This window comes from Anguilla anguilla, chromosome 7, assembly GCF_013347855.1.
Source record: "Anguilla anguilla isolate fAngAng1 chromosome 7, fAngAng1.pri, whole genome shotgun sequence".
In the NCBI taxonomy this organism is placed as follows: Eukaryota; Metazoa; Chordata; class Actinopteri; order Anguilliformes; family Anguillidae; genus Anguilla; species Anguilla anguilla.
In genome coordinates, this window is record NC_049207.1 from 17303886 (window position 1) to 17322317 (window position 18432).

General features: G+C 42.1%; 1 protein-coding gene across 2 annotated transcripts; it reads right to left on the bottom strand.

The window, feature by feature from the left end:
* Positions 1-1764: 1764 nt before the first annotated feature.
* prdm4 (PR domain containing 4) lies at positions 1765-9916 on the bottom strand. Of its 2 annotated transcripts, XM_035427212.1 has the most exons (12): positions 9850-9916; positions 8755-8806; positions 8514-8629; positions 8216-8404; positions 7333-8103; positions 6954-7103; positions 6427-6545; positions 5874-5959; positions 5427-5554; positions 4586-4990; positions 4304-4472; positions 1765-3661 (listed from the first exon to the last, which is right to left on the bottom strand). In XM_035427212.1, the coding sequence occupies exons 3-12, from the start codon at positions 8626-8628 to the stop codon at positions 3304-3306; spliced, it is 2490 nt and encodes an 829-aa protein (XP_035283103.1). In that variant the 5' UTR covers position 8629; positions 8755-8806; positions 9850-9916; the 3' UTR covers positions 1765-3303. The 2 variants fall into 2 exon arrangements, with proteins under 2 accessions (XP_035283103.1, XP_035283104.1); XM_035427213.1 differs by lacking the exon at positions 9850-9916 and having other exon boundaries at positions 8755-9841.
* Positions 9917-18432: the final 8516 nt, after the last annotated feature.

Here is an 18432-nt window from a genome sequence, read left to right on the forward strand (position 1 = left end):
TCCTAAATTATTAACTATTCGTTTTCTATTTGTACAATATTAAAACAACTTCGATTTTAAACACAGCCATTGTAAAACTATTTACAACACTAATATTAATTACAAACAAATCTGTCTTCCTTTTTTCTATTTTTTTCCCTACATTTTTAACAACGAAAACGCAAAATTTTAAATGGAGAATTAAAGATAAAATACACCCATTACTTTTAATTATCATTGCAGTATCCAATACAACATTACATCAGTACATGAGTTTAACTGAATGGTAAGGGATGAATTAGAGTAATTTAAAATGCATTTCTTCAACATTCTGTGCTAACATCAACTACGCAACTTAAAACAAATAAATATGAAAATGTGGCTGGATATTGCACTAGAATGGCAAAGAGAATAGGACAGTATTAACACTTGTTTGTAAAGGTGAAAACATCACACACAGAATATCATGGCTGGGTTATAAGCATGCAGTACATAGGCAAAAAACTTTCTGATAGCATAACCTATATAATGCGCTGCTGCCTCCCCTGGACATGTTGTCTCAACGATATGGGGGTGTTTTGAATAAGCACAGGCTTTCGCGCAGGCAGACTTTTATTTTGAACGATTTCCGAAGAATCTGCCGTCTTACTGTCGCTCATTTCACGGCACTGGCCCCTACGTCAACAGGATGCTTGCGAATGGATTCTCAACCATTGGGCTGCGCACGCCCTCTAGTGGTCTGTGATTTGCAACCAATTACTAATGGTCCCCTACAATAGGGCGACCGCCTGTAATTCCTACACGGATCACCAGATATAGATTTAAATACCTTCAAATTAGAGTTGAGACAGTCTGTACTTTATCCTCATATTCATTGTTTCATCTCAAATCCAATGTGCCGGAGCCAAAACGACAAAAATAGTCACTGTCCACAGACTGCACTATATATATATATATATATATATATATATATATATATATACACACACACACACACACAGCGTGTACACATTGTACACATACATACACACAAATGACAAATTAAAGGAAAAACCAACACAGTGTCTTAGTAAGGTGTTAGGCCACCATGAACCACCAGAACAGCTTCAATGCGCCTTGGCACAGATTCTACTCTCTCTGGAATTCTACTGGAGGGACAAAACACCATTCTTCAAAAAGATATTCCCTCATTTGGTGTTTTGATGATGGTGGTGGAGAGCAGTGTCTAACACATTGGTCCAAAATCTCCCATAGGTGTTCAAATGGACTGAGATCCGGTGACTGTGAAGGCTATAGCATACAATTCTATCATTTTCATACTCATCAAACCATTCAGTGACCCCTCGTGCCCTGTGGATGGGGACATGGTCATCCTGGAAGTGACCACTTCCATCAGGATAGAAATGTCTTTGTCTATGATTAACAAGATAATTATTATATCCATCCAACCATTATCTAACCTGCTTATTCCTGGTCAGTTTTGTGGGGGGGGGGGGGGCATATCCCAGCATGCATTGGGTGAGAGGCAGGAATATACCCTGGACGCTTCACCAATCTATCATAGGGCACACACACCATTCACTCACACACTCTTACCTAAGATCAGTTTAGACCAGAGTACCTGGAGGGAACCCACATGGACACGAGAACATACGACATGCAAACTCCACACAGAAACGTCCCCGCCAAGATTCTTCCTCATTCATGCAAATGTACCATCACCAAAAGCAAATGCAGTCTGCCTAACAAATGCTACGGCATTTAGAAAAAGTACCACTGCTTATGTATGTGTATGTTTTGAATTTATTTGCACATTAGAATTTAGCAACTGCATGATTTTATCCTGGTCACCCAGCAGGTCCCGTTAAACTTATACATAGCATGACTTACATTTATGTTGCATTGCTTAATTGCAACCACAAAACTTATGATGAACATATTTGTTTATTTAAACACATGATCTGGTGGATTATCATGATGACAGGGTATAGCAAGCTTTGTCACCCTGGTGTTTCGACAAAAAGCTCTTGTATTCATGAGCATTCCAGTACTTATATTCATAGACAGGAAGATTTAACATCTTTCTAGTGAATTTAGAAGGCAACTGGGAAGAAAATAATAAAATGCACATTTAAGCATGTTTTCCATACTTGGCTACTTAGAAAGCAACAGTAAAAGGATGAAGGTTGATCAAAAGCAGGGAGAAAGTCAAATGTTACTGGCAAATTTCATAAAAGTTTGTTAGCTTCATCAGCTATGTTGGTGGCAAAACAACTAATTTCCCCCACTAATAAATGATACAAATATAAAGAAATAGCTTATTTGGGTGAATCCTCTGGCATCATGAAGTAATTGGAAAATCTATAACACTAAAAATTGTACACCATATTTACACATTATGCTGTTCTTTGCAGAATGCAATTGTACATTCAGAGGGAAAAAAATAGACAACCAAATCCCCATTGCCCAATTGAAAGAGCTTTCTTCTGTATTTTTTCCCTTATGTAGTACTGTTTTTAATTCAAAGATTATTGTGCGATTACCAAAGAAAACAGTGAAATGTAATAAAGAGTATCTTTCTGAGACTTTTGCAGCAAACTGAAATTAACAGGCCAACATAAGATGTTCCTGTAATTTGAAGCACACAGTCAATAAGGCCCCAATTGGAATGATTTCAGTAACTAATTTATCAGTAATACAAGTCTGCTCACAATGTAAAACTCATTCACTATTCCACTCTCACCAGATTCTCCCCCCGCCCCCATAAACACTTTTAACTTGACTTTCAAACTCTATTTGTAATTAACTGCCTCAAGTTTAAATAACATAATAAATAGCTTGTGCATTGATTATCCAAATAAAGTCATTATAGTCTGAAATTTCATATTTTGACAACAGGGGATCTTTGCAAGACATGGTAACTGAACATCAGTTTAATTTAACCTGCGGAAACTGCACCGAATTGTTTCTAAAATAACCGAGAATTTTCAAGGAACTAATGAAATACAAGCTACAAGCAGATACCACATGTGCCCTTTTCAGAACACCTGGAAATACCTCAGCACACAGTTGCAGGTCTTTTCATTTAGTACACATTTCATTCAAAGTTTTCTGCATTCATTCTGGATGATGTATTCCAGTTTCCATTTCAAAGGCTAGAGAAGAGATCTTGGAAGGCTGGAAATGCCAAATCTTTAAATCTTACCATGCAGGTAAGATTTTGGCAACAACACGAAAACCCGAAATAATAAGGAACGAAAAAAATGGAAATAAATATGATAAATATCAGGGCATACGCAGAAGTGCCATTTCCTGACCCCACAGTCACTGGTGTGGGGACAGGGCTTTGTCCGAGCTGTACCCTGCCACACCGAGACCACAGTCCTCCCTGCTCACTGGATCGATCAGCCCCTCCACATCCCCGTCGTCGTCCTCCTCCTCTTCGTCTTCCTCGTCGTCGTCGTCCTCCTCATCCTCCTCCTCCTCTTGGAGGGCCTCCCCGGTCGTTTTGGGGCCCTTGCATATCTTCAGGTGTCGGGTGAGGTGGTATTTGGTGAGGAAGGCCTTGCTGCATTTCTCGCAGATGTAATCCCGCCGACCCTCGTGGGAGTTCAGGTGCTTCTTCAGGTGGTTGGACCTCCAGAACAGCTTGTCACACTTCGGGCAGCGGATCTGACGCTCCCTGCAGACGCGGGTGGAGATTATTGGTAGAGAGAGAAGAGCGGTCCATTAGAACATGAAAGAGAAAGACTGGAGAACACAGAATCCCTCTCTCGCTATCACTTTTCTTCTTTAAAGTAACAAGTAAACAAAAAAACTCTGCACACATTTTAGAGTACCTGATCATAATTGCAAGCCCATACCGGTGGTACACAACATCCTCTGTCAATTCAGGCCTCTGCATGCTAGCACACCTGTGCTCCACGTGCACATGTGCAGCCAGTTGCTGTGTGTTTTCATCTAGGATCCACTAGCGAAGCCGCACAGCTATTGCATAACAGCAGGAATATGCAGACCGAATGCACACCAGGGCAAGGTGGCACGTGAAACCCTCCTACTCTGGACGGCACTATGCTCAATTATCCGTTGCCTCACTGTACCATAGTCGGTACTGGCACAGGTTCTGACCCAGTCCATGGGGCACTTCGCTACACTAGTCTAGCGCCCCAGCTGAATGCACCAACCAGGAGGATCACAGACTACAGTCCAGAGCTCCAATACCACAAGCCCAAACTCTCTGCAGACATAATGAAAATCAAAGCTGGTTCTAACAGAGCAAACACACTTGCATGTGAAGCTACGGTCAATCGGCGTGTGTTCTTACTGAGTGTGGGTGAGCATGTGCTGCTTGAGGTCCTGCCTCCGCATGAACATCCTGTCGCAGTGGTCGCACTTCAAGTTCTTGGCCCCCGTGTGAATCACCATGTGAGACGCCAGGTGGGCTTTCTGCGTGAAGGACTTCTCGCACATGCTGCACCGGTAATTCTTCTGACCTGCACGCAATTACAGTTTCCCATTTATAAAAGCATCAATCATTATACATAGGGTCAATGCAGGAGCTAAGGTACTTCGTTAAACAAGGGTGGAGCCTTTCAGTGGCCCTTACCTGTGTGGATCTTGAGGTGCGTCCGGAGGTTGCTGGGATCACTGAAGGCCTTGCTGCAGTACTCACACTTGTGCGGCTTCATGCCAACGTGTCCCATGAAGTGCACGTTGAGCTTGGTGGAGGAGGTGAACGCCCTGGAGCACATGTTGCACTTGAACTTCCTCTCCCGGGCGTGGCCGTGGGCGTGGCCAGACCAGGACGAGGCAGCGCTGGAGCTGCTGCTGGGGAGCTTGCCTTCGTGGTGGGGGTGGTGGCCGTGGTGCCCCGAGTGGCTCTGGGTGGGGCTGTGGGTGTGGCCATGCGAGTGCCCGTGGGCGTGGCTGTTCAGGTGAGATTTCAGCTCGGCGAAGGAGGCACACTCTTTGCCACAGTGGCACACTTGACCGTCTGGAAGCTCCGGGACACCTGTCACCACAACAACAACACACCTGTTAAACAGGAATGGCACAAGAATGACATCATTTTCAACCGTCCTTCTTTCTACCACTGGCATCAGCAGCTTTCTACATACACTGAAACCCGTATTTAAAGTATCCTGTATTTAGTGAACTTGAAGTGGTGCTTCCAGTTGAAACAGCACCTGTTGATGCAGTGAAGCCCCCACTGTCCATAATAATACCCAGACCAGGTATGTGCACCATAACTGGAAGCCCAGCAGTGTGGCACATAATTAGCCGGCAGGGTCCCCGATGCAATAACAGTGCAGCTTAGCTAATGGACCGGAGTGACAGGAAAAGGTAACAGAAGATCACAGTGTGAAGGAGGCTGCAGATATGGGACAGGCATCCAATCACGTGAAGAGGGAGCAGGAAATGAGGCCCTGCAGTGGCCAATGTCGCACCCATCTGCCTGCTGTAGTCCCTGCTGTAGTAGAAGAGCAGTTCCTGGTCAGGAAGAATCTCCCTGGACGAACAGAAGTACAGCTTGCCGTTGTCAGGATAGGCCACAAGGTTCTGCTCCTCTCCAGTCCTGCAAATACACACGCAATGTCTCATGTGGGATCAAGAGGCACTTGTCATTTCAGTTTTTTACTGAACAATCACAATTTATTCTGAAAAATACACAGGAGTCACACATAAATATAAAAGTAAAACTACTATAAATTGCATTATTTTCTTGGATATGCCCATTTATGCAAGATGACAAGACATTGGACATGTGATTACTTCACTACTCTATGCTGAATTTATTTATTAATTTATTCAAAGTGCCATGAACTTAGACATTGTGTGTGTGTGTGTATGTGAGTGCTGAATCTCATGTCATATGAACAGAAGAAGTGACTTGCCTCGCCTTACGAACAAACATCATCCAGTTGCACTCATTCTCGTCTGTTGTCACAATGCAGAACTCCAGAACATTATTGTGGAACATCTAAGATACACACAGGCACAGTAAAATAAATGAAAAAAAACACAACTACTGTCATGTTTCATGCAGAGCAACACAACCACACAATTCTTCTAATTATTTTGCCGCTGATAAAATAACTTTAATCCGATGTTACATGGATCATATAGGATTTCGTTTTTTTGCGTACTGTTTTTAGCTTCATAACAATAACAGCATCTTGGAACTGAAATGTATAGTATGTGATATTTCGTTACAAACTGTGCCATCTAGTGGCAAAGAAACAATCTAAAATGACAAGTGGTGTAAAATATTTTGTATATTTAATGTTTCTTTCCTTCGAGATACACGAAATGTATTTCGCATCTTGAAGAAAAAGGTACTTTTTTATTTTAAATATATTCCAAAGACATTTCAAGAACAGTGGGATATATCGCCACTTCCTGTGAGTGTTCCGTGACTTCCCAGAAGGCTCAGTCTCAGTTTCTCACCTTCCAGACGTGAGGAGTGTTCTTGTCTGACCAGTCTGTCAGGTCGACGGAGCTGCAGTGCTGTCCTACCATTGGCCCAAAGCAGGTCCTGACAGGTATGACCTCTCTCGCCAATACACCTGTACAGACATGACGTCACCGAGCGTGAAACAGAACCACAGATCAAGGAATAATCAGGCATGAGGAGGAATACAGACCTCAAACAGCTAGAGATTAAAAACTAATTAAAAACAGACTTGCTGTTATTCATGAAACATTGGTTCATTCTAGTGACTGTGTCCTGGATTCAATTACAATTTGTCTTTGACTGTGACTTGCAATTTAATGCAAATGTTAGCTTTTACTCAAAGAAATTAGTAACTGTTCAGAGAGAGTTAATGTCTGTACCTAAACAGGCAAGGTAAATTTGACAACTGCAAACAGTGTAAGTTGTGAAAAAAAATGCACTTGCTTTTATTTTTCACCAACAAGGAAAAAAGCTGACCAAACCCAGGCATGAGTCTAGGGGGGGTACAGTGCGGTCATACCGAGGGGTTCATCAGCCACGGTGACCCTGAGGCACAGAGGGCGTGGGAGGGACAGGCGGGCGCGGCTCTCAATGGGCGTGTCGGGGATGAAAGTGACAGGGCCGTGTTCTGGGCAGTCGGAGGGATAGGAGCGTTCGCACAGCGTGCACCCTGTTCATGAACACGGAGGCAGAACACAATGTACTAGCAATAACAGGAACAGCCAACGAGAAAAAAAGTCAATGCCCTGTACAGGAGTTTCCATTAAGGATCAGGAGTATGTTTGCTGAAAGCACAAAGCATAGTCACACTTATTTGTTAATGGTAACTGCAGATTGTGAGCAAGAAAACAAAAATGAATGGTTAAACATGCTGTCCACATGAAGCAGTAAGCACTCACATATGGTGAAGGCGGTCGCCATGTTCTCCTTGTTAGACGTGGAGTCCTCCAGCTGCAGGGAGGAGTTGACCAGCACCAGGCTGCTGTCGGGCCCCAGGGACACCTCGGCGGTGATGGGGGACACACTGACCGGCTCCAGCCCCATGGTGGGGGGCCCGTGGAGGGTCACAGCCTCCAGCTGCGAGGGGGGTGCCATGGACGGGTGCGAGTGCGAGCCAGTCAGCACCACGCTAACGGCGCCAGAGCTCAAAGCCGCAGAGGAGTGCAGCGGCTCCCCCAGGCCCCTGGCTCCGCCTCCAGCTGCTCCGGCTCCGCCCACCCTGCCAGTCAGGTGCTCCTGCTCCATCACCACAGGCAGCTCCAGCCCCGACCCGTGCAGAGGGATCACCCCTCCGGACCCGTCCACGCCCCCCAGACCCTCGTGGTTCCGGGGCCTCCCGCTCAGCGGCTGCGTCTCTGGCACCACCCCCTCCATGGAGGCCAGCTCCTCACCCATCCTGTCCGGGGATATGGGGCTGCTCACGCGGGACTCCATGGTCAGGCCGGTGTCCAGCTGCACCTCGTGAGCCGCACCCTGGTGGAGGCCTCCCTGACCCCCCACTTGCCGAGAGTCCAGGGACACAAGGCCCTGCTCCAGAGGCCCCCCGGGTCCGCTATAGGGGTCCATGCCAGAAGGGTTGTTGCTGGGCACCGAGAGGGTCCCATCCATGTTAAGGCTACTGGGATGAATATACTGTGGAGGTGGGCGGTCTGCAAGGTAGGACAAAATGCCTGCACAGACAAGCACCGAGAAAAGGAGAAGGTCACAGGTGGATATCGACAAGTCCATCTGTATGAACTCAGGGAATCAAAGCTGCCAGGTGGGTCCATCTCTCGCATTTACCTGGGAGGATGTGTCGGAAGTAACTGCTCTCCAGGTGGGGGTACGGGGGAGGAGGCAGCGGGTAGTTCCTCTCTGGCAGGCTGCACATCACCCCCCTGTCTCCAATTGGACCCATGGGCAGCATGAGGGACAAGGCAGGTGGCAGAGACCCCAGGGAGGGCCCTAGGTTTGGAATGGCCACTGGCATGCCTAAAGAGAAAGGGACAATGTAAAAATATACAGAACATACAGCAGAAAATCAAGAGATAGCACCTCCATTTCCTAACAGACAGATACAAAAATGAAAAATAGGACTGACCTGGAGCAGTGATGGGATTGTGGGTGGGGGAGGTGGGCAGACCCAGGTGGCTACCACTCACAGAGGGCACGTTCAACTGGTCCATCCCCACAGGACTCAGATTGATGTCGTTCATTCTGGAAGGTATGAAAAAGACCAATGTAACGTTTGATTAATTTGCCTACTGTGACTAACCAATAGCCAGCTGCCCCCAAAGCAGTCTAGGAAGGGAAGAAATTGGTCCCTCAGATTTCCAAATTACCTGACACTAGGTGTTTTTCCTCATGACATTGTGAATGTGGCATTCTTCGTGGCTAAGATGGAAAAGGGAAAAGAGAAATGATTTACTCACGTGTGTCCAGTGGATGTGATCAGACTGAAATGTCTTCTATACACATAACATGAACAGAATCTTGGGTTTTGGGCCCAAATAGTTCCCATGATGGTCATGGCAGTTTTACCAGAATAAGCTGTCTGAGCTAATTACATTATTTAGCTGACACTACTTGGGTAAATAAGCTACTTCCATTTATATTCTGGCGAATGTAGCTACACTTGTTCCAGGCTTTCCCTTCTTGGGTAGGTAACTGGCTGGCAATTCATCGTAGAATTTACAAGTTAAAATATACTTTTCCAGCCTAATGTATTGGATAGGTTCCGTACAGACGCATTTACAAATTGCAATATTATAACTTTTATATGTCCCGTATCCAGATTGCCAATATAGACAAGACATTCTGAAACAGTCATGTCGAGCTCTGAACAAACAGAAACTCTGCTCAGAAAGCTGTGGCTAGCTAACTAGCGACTTGGCGCTATTGTCGATATGACATTTGCTTGTGCAGTGAACTGCTTGTTGGCGATGGAGCTAACTGGCTACGGGATTAGCTACCTTCTATACTAAAAATACAGTTTTTTTCTTTAAACTTTGATCAATCCGTTCGGTCCCTGCAAGCTAACTTAGTTCTAGTATCAACACGAACAATAAGAGATAAATAGCATCGCAAGCCAGCAGCTAGTAAGCTAACCAGTTAACTTTCAACCACAGTAGCTAGCAGCAAACCGTGCAACAGTCCAGATATAAGCTACTAATAATACGCAAATACGTAGGGTCAAAAAGCAATATGTGAGTGATCTACAGCTAGACCATCATCAGAAGCATCTGATCAGGTAAGAATAGACTTCAACAAAAGCACTGAAATGAAAAAACAAAACAGACAGTTCTCACGAAAACAGTTTGCTCCTTAAAATCAGGTATTTAACTATAAAATAATAATGATCATATAAGAGGGAGGCAGAAAATAACACAATTTAAGGTATTAAGTAGTTTATCTTTTTTTTTTTAACAAAAGACAACCGTGTTAATTCGTAGCTATCCCTTCTTTCCAGGTCCATTGCTGTGAAGATAACCTTTGCTCTACTGAGCATGTGCAATGGTAGGGACCTGAAAGAAAGACATTCTAAAAACGAAACTAAGAATATGCTCGCATAAGACTAATAATGTTACACCTAAGTCACATAAAATCATGATCTATGGGTAATGAACCCATATAAATGATTACATTCAATTCATTAACAAAATGGACCTTTCAAACAATTAAGATTCGTGTTAACATGTTTTGGATTTGATAAAAAGTTAAAATTTCAGAGTATCCCTAACAAGATAATCGCAACCCATGAACACACTCCGGCTCGCATGTTGGGGGTGAAAGTTGCAATTGGAAGTCGCTGTCATTGTTATCAAGCCTTGTAAAATGTAGCCTACGCCACAGACTGCTTGCTAGCTAAATATATAGTGTGTAGCCATTTAGAACTACATATCGATATACCTAACTAATCAAATTCCCCAAATGAAGGAAACTGGTTGACGTGCGTGGTGTGTAGCGTTCAATGTGTAACATGGTGAAATACAGCATTAGGCATTTTAACTTTATCTAGCAATAGCCTACAATTGAACTTTTAAAATAATTATGTTGTATATGTGAAATAACAAATAGAAATCAATAACGTGCGCAGTACCTGTGCCAAAATATTAATTAATAGGAATAGGAATTATGAATCCAATCGAATCCTATTAATAGGAATTAATAGGATTCAAATTGTGGCATGGTGCTGCTAGTACACATCACCAACCCCAAGACAGGTCAGAACCACACGTTTCCTCAGAATTAAATGTAGGCTACGGACTATATGTCTTCCAGTGCCATTATGCTAGACACATGATTTTACCATCATAAAGGGAGGTAGTGGGTTAAATTTTAGATATTCCAGTGATTACAATTTTGATCTCATCTCATTTGCCTTAGACAGTTTCGACATGCCTCCTTTTGCCCCGTCCCCTAAATCAAAAGATCACACCCACGCTGATCGTTCACAAGTGGGGTGGGCGAATAAGTGACATGGTTAAGAAATTTTGAGTCAAAGAAACATCTCCGTCGCGATCACCTTCTGAAATTCGTCCTCGTTTTCATCTACTAAAATATTATCTGCTGTCAAGTCATATTGAAGATAATGCAGAAACTGCGGACAGGCTAGCTGAAAAGGTAAAACCTACTTCGTTTAACTAAAAAAAAGTGTTGTTTGCCTACAAAGCAGTACCATTCATTATAAACATTTGAGTTGTTGACCAGAATAACAAAACTTGGAAGGCTCGCCGTCGATTTTTAAAAGAAAAACAGCCATCATTTTATAGCCCAGTTTATTTATAGCCTACATTGCGACAGTCATCTCTGAATTATGAAAAAAGTTTGCCTAAATTATAAAAAATTGCAGTGTTGTGCATTAAGTCTTAATGTTCTTTCAAATGTAGCTGTTTGAATTTGAAGCCTACAGTGCAGTTGAGATTTATTTTTTAAATCTATGTAGCTGTACAGCAGTAGGTTTTTGTCGTTTAATTCTTAAGGGTTCGTTGATAGACTATGAGATCTATTAATGTAATGACATTGAAATCAGAGCAAACTTCATTTTATTGCTGCGATGTGTATAGCAGCGGTTTAGGCGTTCGGAATTTCTCTAATTTATAAGGCCTTTTGAAATTGAATTTAGTGCGCACTTGCAGTGAAGTTGGAACAAAAATCTTAAAGAAACGGGTTAGTATACATCGTGGAGATCTTATAAACCTAATTCTTAAATGTAAAGCACAAACCAAAGGGATACATTCAAAGGAATGCTCTCTGAGTGCTGAACTGAAACGACCTGCAGAGGTGCATGGGCTATTGGAGGCTGCAGTTGTTACCATGTATAAGCTAATACTGTGACAAATGGAGTAGGCCTATTGAGATCTTTAATTATAAATTGTACTTATCATTCTCCAATGTCCTCTGATTGCATATAGGCCTATGTTAAATCCGGGAAATTTTTTTTAGTGCTGATCCCAATGTATGGCTTTTGAAAATTCTCACGGCTCTATTATCCCAATGGTATGGCTTTTGAAAATTCTCACGGCTCTATTAAAGGCAACGTTGTTTGCTATCAACAGGTGATACAAAATATGTATTGGTAATTTTTCCCACACTTCAGAGGCTTTTACAAAATTGCACCGGCAAAACTAGCTATATTTATTTGGAGTCATTCTCTAAACCAGAGCTGCCCATTCCTGTTCCTGGAGATTTGTCCTTCTGTAGGTTTTCATTTCAACCCTAATTTGGCACACCTATTAATTACTACTTAGCAGCTAAACGAGATCTTCAAGGCTACATTTACAACGCAGGTCTTGATGCCCAGTTCCGATTTTTTTTTTTTGCCTATATCCGATTTTTTGACCGCTTGTTTACATCTACTTTTTAAAGTGACCCATATCCGATACCTGTGATCACGGTTTACTCTAGAAACAACCCGCATGCGCACACTAGAGTTTGGTTACTGATAGGAAACAACCACGGCCATATCGCCATCTACAATGGACACAAAATGAGAAATAAATAATATTTAAAGCTGCTTTTCCAAAACGGATCTGAAAATATCAGATTCAATGTGCTTTTCCATGTTGGGTAGGCCTTATCTAAATGATTTTTCCATGTTGGACAGTCCTTATCTAAATGCCCAATTTTTTTTTTTTTAATTAATTTTATTATTATTATTTACATCACAGGAATATGACAGCTGACCACGGTTTTCTCGAGGGAGTTCCCTACGCGCGGTCCATGGCACTCGGTTTCTCTGTGGACCACCAAGGAGCATCATTTAAAGATGCCTTTGCACTGCCTCTCCACTTTGACACCACTTACTTGGATCCAGCATACGGGCACCGGTACACAAGCCGATTCTCATACATACCTTTCCCTGGTCATATGGGCGTATATGGCTACTCATTTGAGCCGGCGTTCATACGGAAACGAAATGAACGGGAGAGACAGAGGGTCCGATGTGTAAATGAAGGTTATGCGCGACTCCGCGAACATCTGCCTCAGGAGTTTGAGGAAAAGAGACTGAGTAAAGTTGAGACTCTGCGTGCGGCCGTTAACTATATCAAGCACCTGCAAAGTCTGTTAGATGCACAAGTAACCAACACGGAGAACGGAGAAAGGGCACTATCACCTGCAAATGTGAGAAGTTCTGGAACTACACCACAGCGGACGGAATGCAACAGCGACGGAGAGTCAAAAAATAGTTTCAGTGACTGTGGGGACCTGAGCTGCTAAAACGGATAAAAGCGTAGCCTATATGTGGAAACACTGACTTGCCTTACACTTGGAACAATACCATGACTAAGAGGGGCACATCTTAACATGCCACGTAAATTAAAGCCCGTGCCAGAATACAATCAGTGACGAGTTTAATAAACTAAAGCTGCCTTTCTTTGCCTTTTTCTCTCATCCATTTATTTAGAAGCTACGTATATGTAGCGTTCGGTATTTCAGTAACTGTCATTGCTTCAGAATTATTTTTTTCACAGCGAGTAGCGTTGGGGTTAGGCCTTTGCTGTTTAACGTGTTCCACATTTTTTAAAACTGGGTTTGCTTTCACTTCCCCAGAATGGTTTTATATTATGACATTTTGCATAGCCAACTAGTAATGTGCCGTTTCAATAATAGTTTTTTCTTTTCTTTTGCTAGGGTCACCTTTATCTGGCCTTGTTAGGGTTTGTGGTGTCAAAATAATAGCCTATGAAATCACATTATGAATTATATAAAATTCCAACTACAAGAGTAGCTCACCTGCCAAGTTGTGAAGAGTGGATGTGCTCATATCTGCAAATGAATGAATTCCAAAATGTAAAAAACAGAAATAGACACAGAAATCCCCAGTTTTGTGAAAAAAGCAATTATCAACATTTTCATAAATAAAATTGATTTGATATCTTTGAATTGTTCTAGTCATTTTATGTGTTGATTACTTCCTAGGACAGGGGGTGTGTTAGATTAGATTGTCCTGAAACTTTTCCCCTCACTCACCAAAACCTGAATAACAGATGTCATTCTGTGTTGTGCCATGTTTTACAACTTACATTGGTCTTTTACTGTCTACAAAAGAGAAAACGTCAATCAATCGTAATCACACAGTCAAGTGTGTGTATTTCCTCTTCAAAAAATGACAGGATTTCCTTTTAATAAAAACTGCAGGATGGGGTTTACTGCATTTTTAAGAAGTCCTTAAAGGGCAAAGGCATAGTATGTTTCAGTAATGAATGGATTTATCTCCCCCTGCCACAGATACACCCTCTCCTGTAACTCACACACTCATTCTATACTATATTGAGTATTAAAACCAATTGACCTCTTACAACAAATCTGGTAGATCTTCTTTCTTGCATATTCTGTATTTATTTATGTACTTTATTGAATATCTTGACACCTAATGTAGTTAGTTTGGATACTTTTGAACCATTTACACAATGCCACACAAATATTTGTATTAAAAACCGCGAAAAGAGTTAAATAATTAAAACCACAGTTCATTGCACAGCAGAAAGAAACTTACAAAAACAGGCCATTTTCTATCCTGATGGAAAGGATTCTTTAAGTTTTAGTCATACTTAATTGAACCCGTGGGATAAGCAATTTGTCCTCTGCATTTGACCCATCCTAAATACTCCACACTGCAGCACCCAGGGACCGTCTTGGTCAAGGGCAATAGCAGGAGTTTACCTAACCAGACAAGCATGTCTTTGGTGTGGGAGGAAACCCATGCAAACACAAGGAGAACATGCAAACTCTACACAGAGAGGATCCAGGTCAACCGAGACTCAGACCTGGAACCTCCTTCTTGCATTACATTACATTTACATTGCCGGAACTTAGTAGAGGCTCTCATCCAGAGTACCTAACACAACTTTTTGCATTTTTTCCCCATAGTATCCATTTATACAACTGTATATACATACTGAAGCAATGCAGGTTAAGTACTTTTCTCAAGGGTCAGTTCATTATCGCTATACTACACTACCTCCATTGCCACAATCTTATAAACAGGGCACCAAAAGCTCCACACCTCAAGGAAAAACACAGGCAAATGCAATCAAAAATATTTTCACATTGTCTCATATTTAAAAAACTTTCCTTTGGGAGAATTTTAAGAGAGAGAATTCATGCATCCTCAAATTGATGGACCAATCATTAATCACTAACTCAATAGTGTTGAACAAATTACAGTGTTTTAGTAAGGAGAACAAAGGCTTATGGATAACAAATGTCAGCAAATGACTGTACATGGTAGCCCCACCAATGCCATTTGTGAAATTCTAAATCACAGAACCTCAGGCCCGTTCCATGGGTTGCACTACAGAGAGGACCAAATGGCAACCAGGCATCCCAGGAAATGGAAGTGTATCTGTCCTTCCTGCTACACCGATGAATGCCTTTCAATAAAGATCACACAGCTTTATATAGAAAGATATAAACTTGTAAAACCACAGAACATGCCACCTCCATCTATCTATCTGTTTTGGCTTCATGTCTCAAAAGATTTGGCAAGCAGGGAAACAGGATGCTCATCCTAATTTTTCTAATAGAAAAACAACCTGCAAAATAAAATAAAAAACTGCAGGAAGAGAGAGAGGGGGAGGCATGCAGGGCCGGTTACCAGTGAACCATGCAGGTAAGGAAGAACACATTTCACTGTCAGAAAACCATGAAATCTCAACAAAGAATGCTTGCCTCTATAGTGTGAATTAGACCCAGTAATTAATGTTGTGCAGGTACCCTGGTCTTGATGGTTCAGTGACAGAAAGAAAACAGGAGCTACTTACATGAAAGCGTGCTTCCATAATGGCTGCTTTCTGAGATTATAATCAGACACAAAAACAAATTCCTCAGTTGCATCACACTCCAAGCACTTTTTTTTTGAAGAAGTGCTTGGTTTTTGAATGTGAGTGTATGGACATTTTACAGATAAGACTACATTTCATCCTCAGAAACAGTGCACATTCTTGCAACTTTGCAGTGAAGAGTAACACAAAAGGTGAGATCCAAGCAAAAAGAGAAGTGTTTCAATGTTGTGAATTTGAAAACACTTGCTAATGCAAATATCCTAAATTAATCACAGAAGAGGCACAGAAGTTCACATTTTTAGTTAATATACTTCATTTTCAGTTATGGCTAGATTCAGCACCCTAGTGGCATATCGGCATCCATATCTTGCACATTCCGAGTAATAAATATAATAGTGCACAACAAAACAAATATCCACACAGTGCTCATAAGTCCCCAATGTATTTAAAAAAAAAAGTATTGTGACATCACTTTGACCCTGTCTGGACTTCAAAGAGCACTTTACAGCCTGTATCCTCTGATACACTTGGCCCTGAGGCAGTGACCAATGTTGATAAGAGGACAGAAGCATCTCATTGGTAAATGGTAAATGAACTGCATTTATATAGCGCTTTTATCCAAAGCGCTTTACAATTGATGCCTCACATTCACCAGATCAATTAGGGAGTTAGGTGTCTTGTTCAGGGACACTTCGACATGCCCAGGGCAGGGGATCGAACCGGCAACCCTCCGACTGCCAAACAACCTCTCTTACCTCCTGAGCTATGTCGCCCCCCATCTCATTGAGAAAAATTGGGAACCTGTAGGGGCCTTGAAAGTACACTAGCGCTGCCATCCCTGTTCCTGGAGATCTACTTTCCTGTAGGTTTTCATTTCAACTCAAATTTTCACATACCTGACTCTACTAATTAGCAGCTCAACAAGATTCCAAGCTGTTGAATGAGATGTGCTTTGTTAAGGTTTGAGTGAATACCCAAAGGATGGTAGATCTCCAGGTACAGGGCTGGGCAACCCTGATCTACACAGATGGATATTCTATTAAGTGTACTGCTGAGGTGAAGAGGGTGAATTACTCAGCTCTAAAGGTTGCTGGTTTGATTCCCAAGTGATCCACTGCTGTTATACGCCTGAGAAACTCACTCACCTGATTTACCTCAGTAAAGATTCAGCTTAATTAATGGGTGGTATGTATAAAAAAAAGAAATGGCAAAGATATGTAAATTGTCTGGAAAAAAAATGAAATTATATGTGGTTAGGGCAGACCAGCAGACATAATATGACTGTTCCTCAAAGACCAAACAAACAAACAACATGACAAACAAGCTGACACAGAGAGCCAGCATGTGATAAGGATAAATGTGCACTTCGAGGACAATGCCATTCCTATGGTCTGGAGAAGATTACTTTAATCCAGATTGTCGTAATATTTTGTGGCAGAAGAAATAAAAGAAAACAAGATTGTTCTTATTTAATTTAATTTCTAAGCAAAACAAAAAAAAAAAAAATTAAACATACTAGTAAAAACATTTCAAATGGGAATCATGGCCAGAAATTATAATTGTTATATATTTTATACATTATTTTTATAATACATTTAATGTAATGCATAAAATACAACATGTTTCAATAAGTGTTTTTTCCGTTATGCTCAGGTTTGGCTGGTGTTGGTGCAGCATGCAGCCACTTGTTACAGTAATATTTACCCTGACGGTGTATTGAGTGAGCACAGGGCCATGCGTGGGACTCCTGGATAAGTGTGTTTATGCTTCAGGGAGGAACAAAGCTGGTCACAAAGAGGTGGGGTGTGCGTCTGAGCCAGCGACGTGTCAGCGATGCACGGGGTAGATAACCCTTATCAGGCCAGGTAGCATCAGTGCGGGACCACCAGGGAAGGATCCGCTACGAGTCGTGACAGAAACCTCACAGGGCGGGCGGAAGCGTGGTAGAGAAAACAGCAAAGCAAGCGCTGCACGCGCGGTACTGGTACATTAGCTCTGTGAAGAGCAGGGCTGCTTTGCCACAGCGGGGGCACAGCGTTCTAGTCCGGAATGCTTGCGGTGGGTGGACATCCAGACAGGCTTTCATGAGAAGTAGTTCACTGCAGATGTTTTGCTTTAATAGTTTATATGTCACTGACCGTTTCCATCTGTATGCTGCAATTCATTCATTATTGCTACTGTAATCTGTAACATGCATTAAAGATGTCTACCATTACTACAACTACCACTACTACTACTACTAATAATAATAATAATAATAATAATAATAATAATAAATATAACTGCAAGTGGTAATTAATGGGGTCCAAGCAGAATGCGGTTATGATTTTAAGTAAAAATGGCCATGCTCACAACAATTGATTTGCATACAGCGGCTATATTGTTCTGAAACTTCCAACATTTTTGATATATATTCAATAACCGACTCCAGATTCTTTCAAGCCTAATTTGGTGACAGGCAGCCTAAAGGCCTAGGACTAGTTTGCAAAAGTAGGTTTTTTCAAAAATCAATCTACATATTAGCTATAGCACGCCTCCTGGCCGACTGATTTTACATTGTAGTACCAAGTTGAGAGGTCAACATACTCACCAAGTTTCATGATCATTGGTGATTGTTAAGCCTGTACAATGACTGCTGATATCTGATTGTCTGATGGCAGCCATGTTTTTTCAAGATATCTTTTGATCTTTGGACACACTGTTGGAGACCTGCACAGAGATGTAGGACACCAA

Coding starts and splice junctions, on each gene's coding strand:
- prdm4 (XM_035427212.1), bottom strand. CDS start 8,628: ATGAACGACATCAATCTGAGTCCTGTGGGGATGGACCAGTTGAACGTG. Junction 8,405..8,513: donor CAATCCCATCACTGCTCCAG/GTCAGTCCTATT, acceptor CTTTCTCTTTAG/GCATGCCAGTGGCCATTCCA. Junction 7,104..7,332: donor GGCGACCGCCTTCACCATAT/GTGAGTGCTTAC, acceptor GTTCATGAACAG/GGTGCACGCTGTGCGAACGC.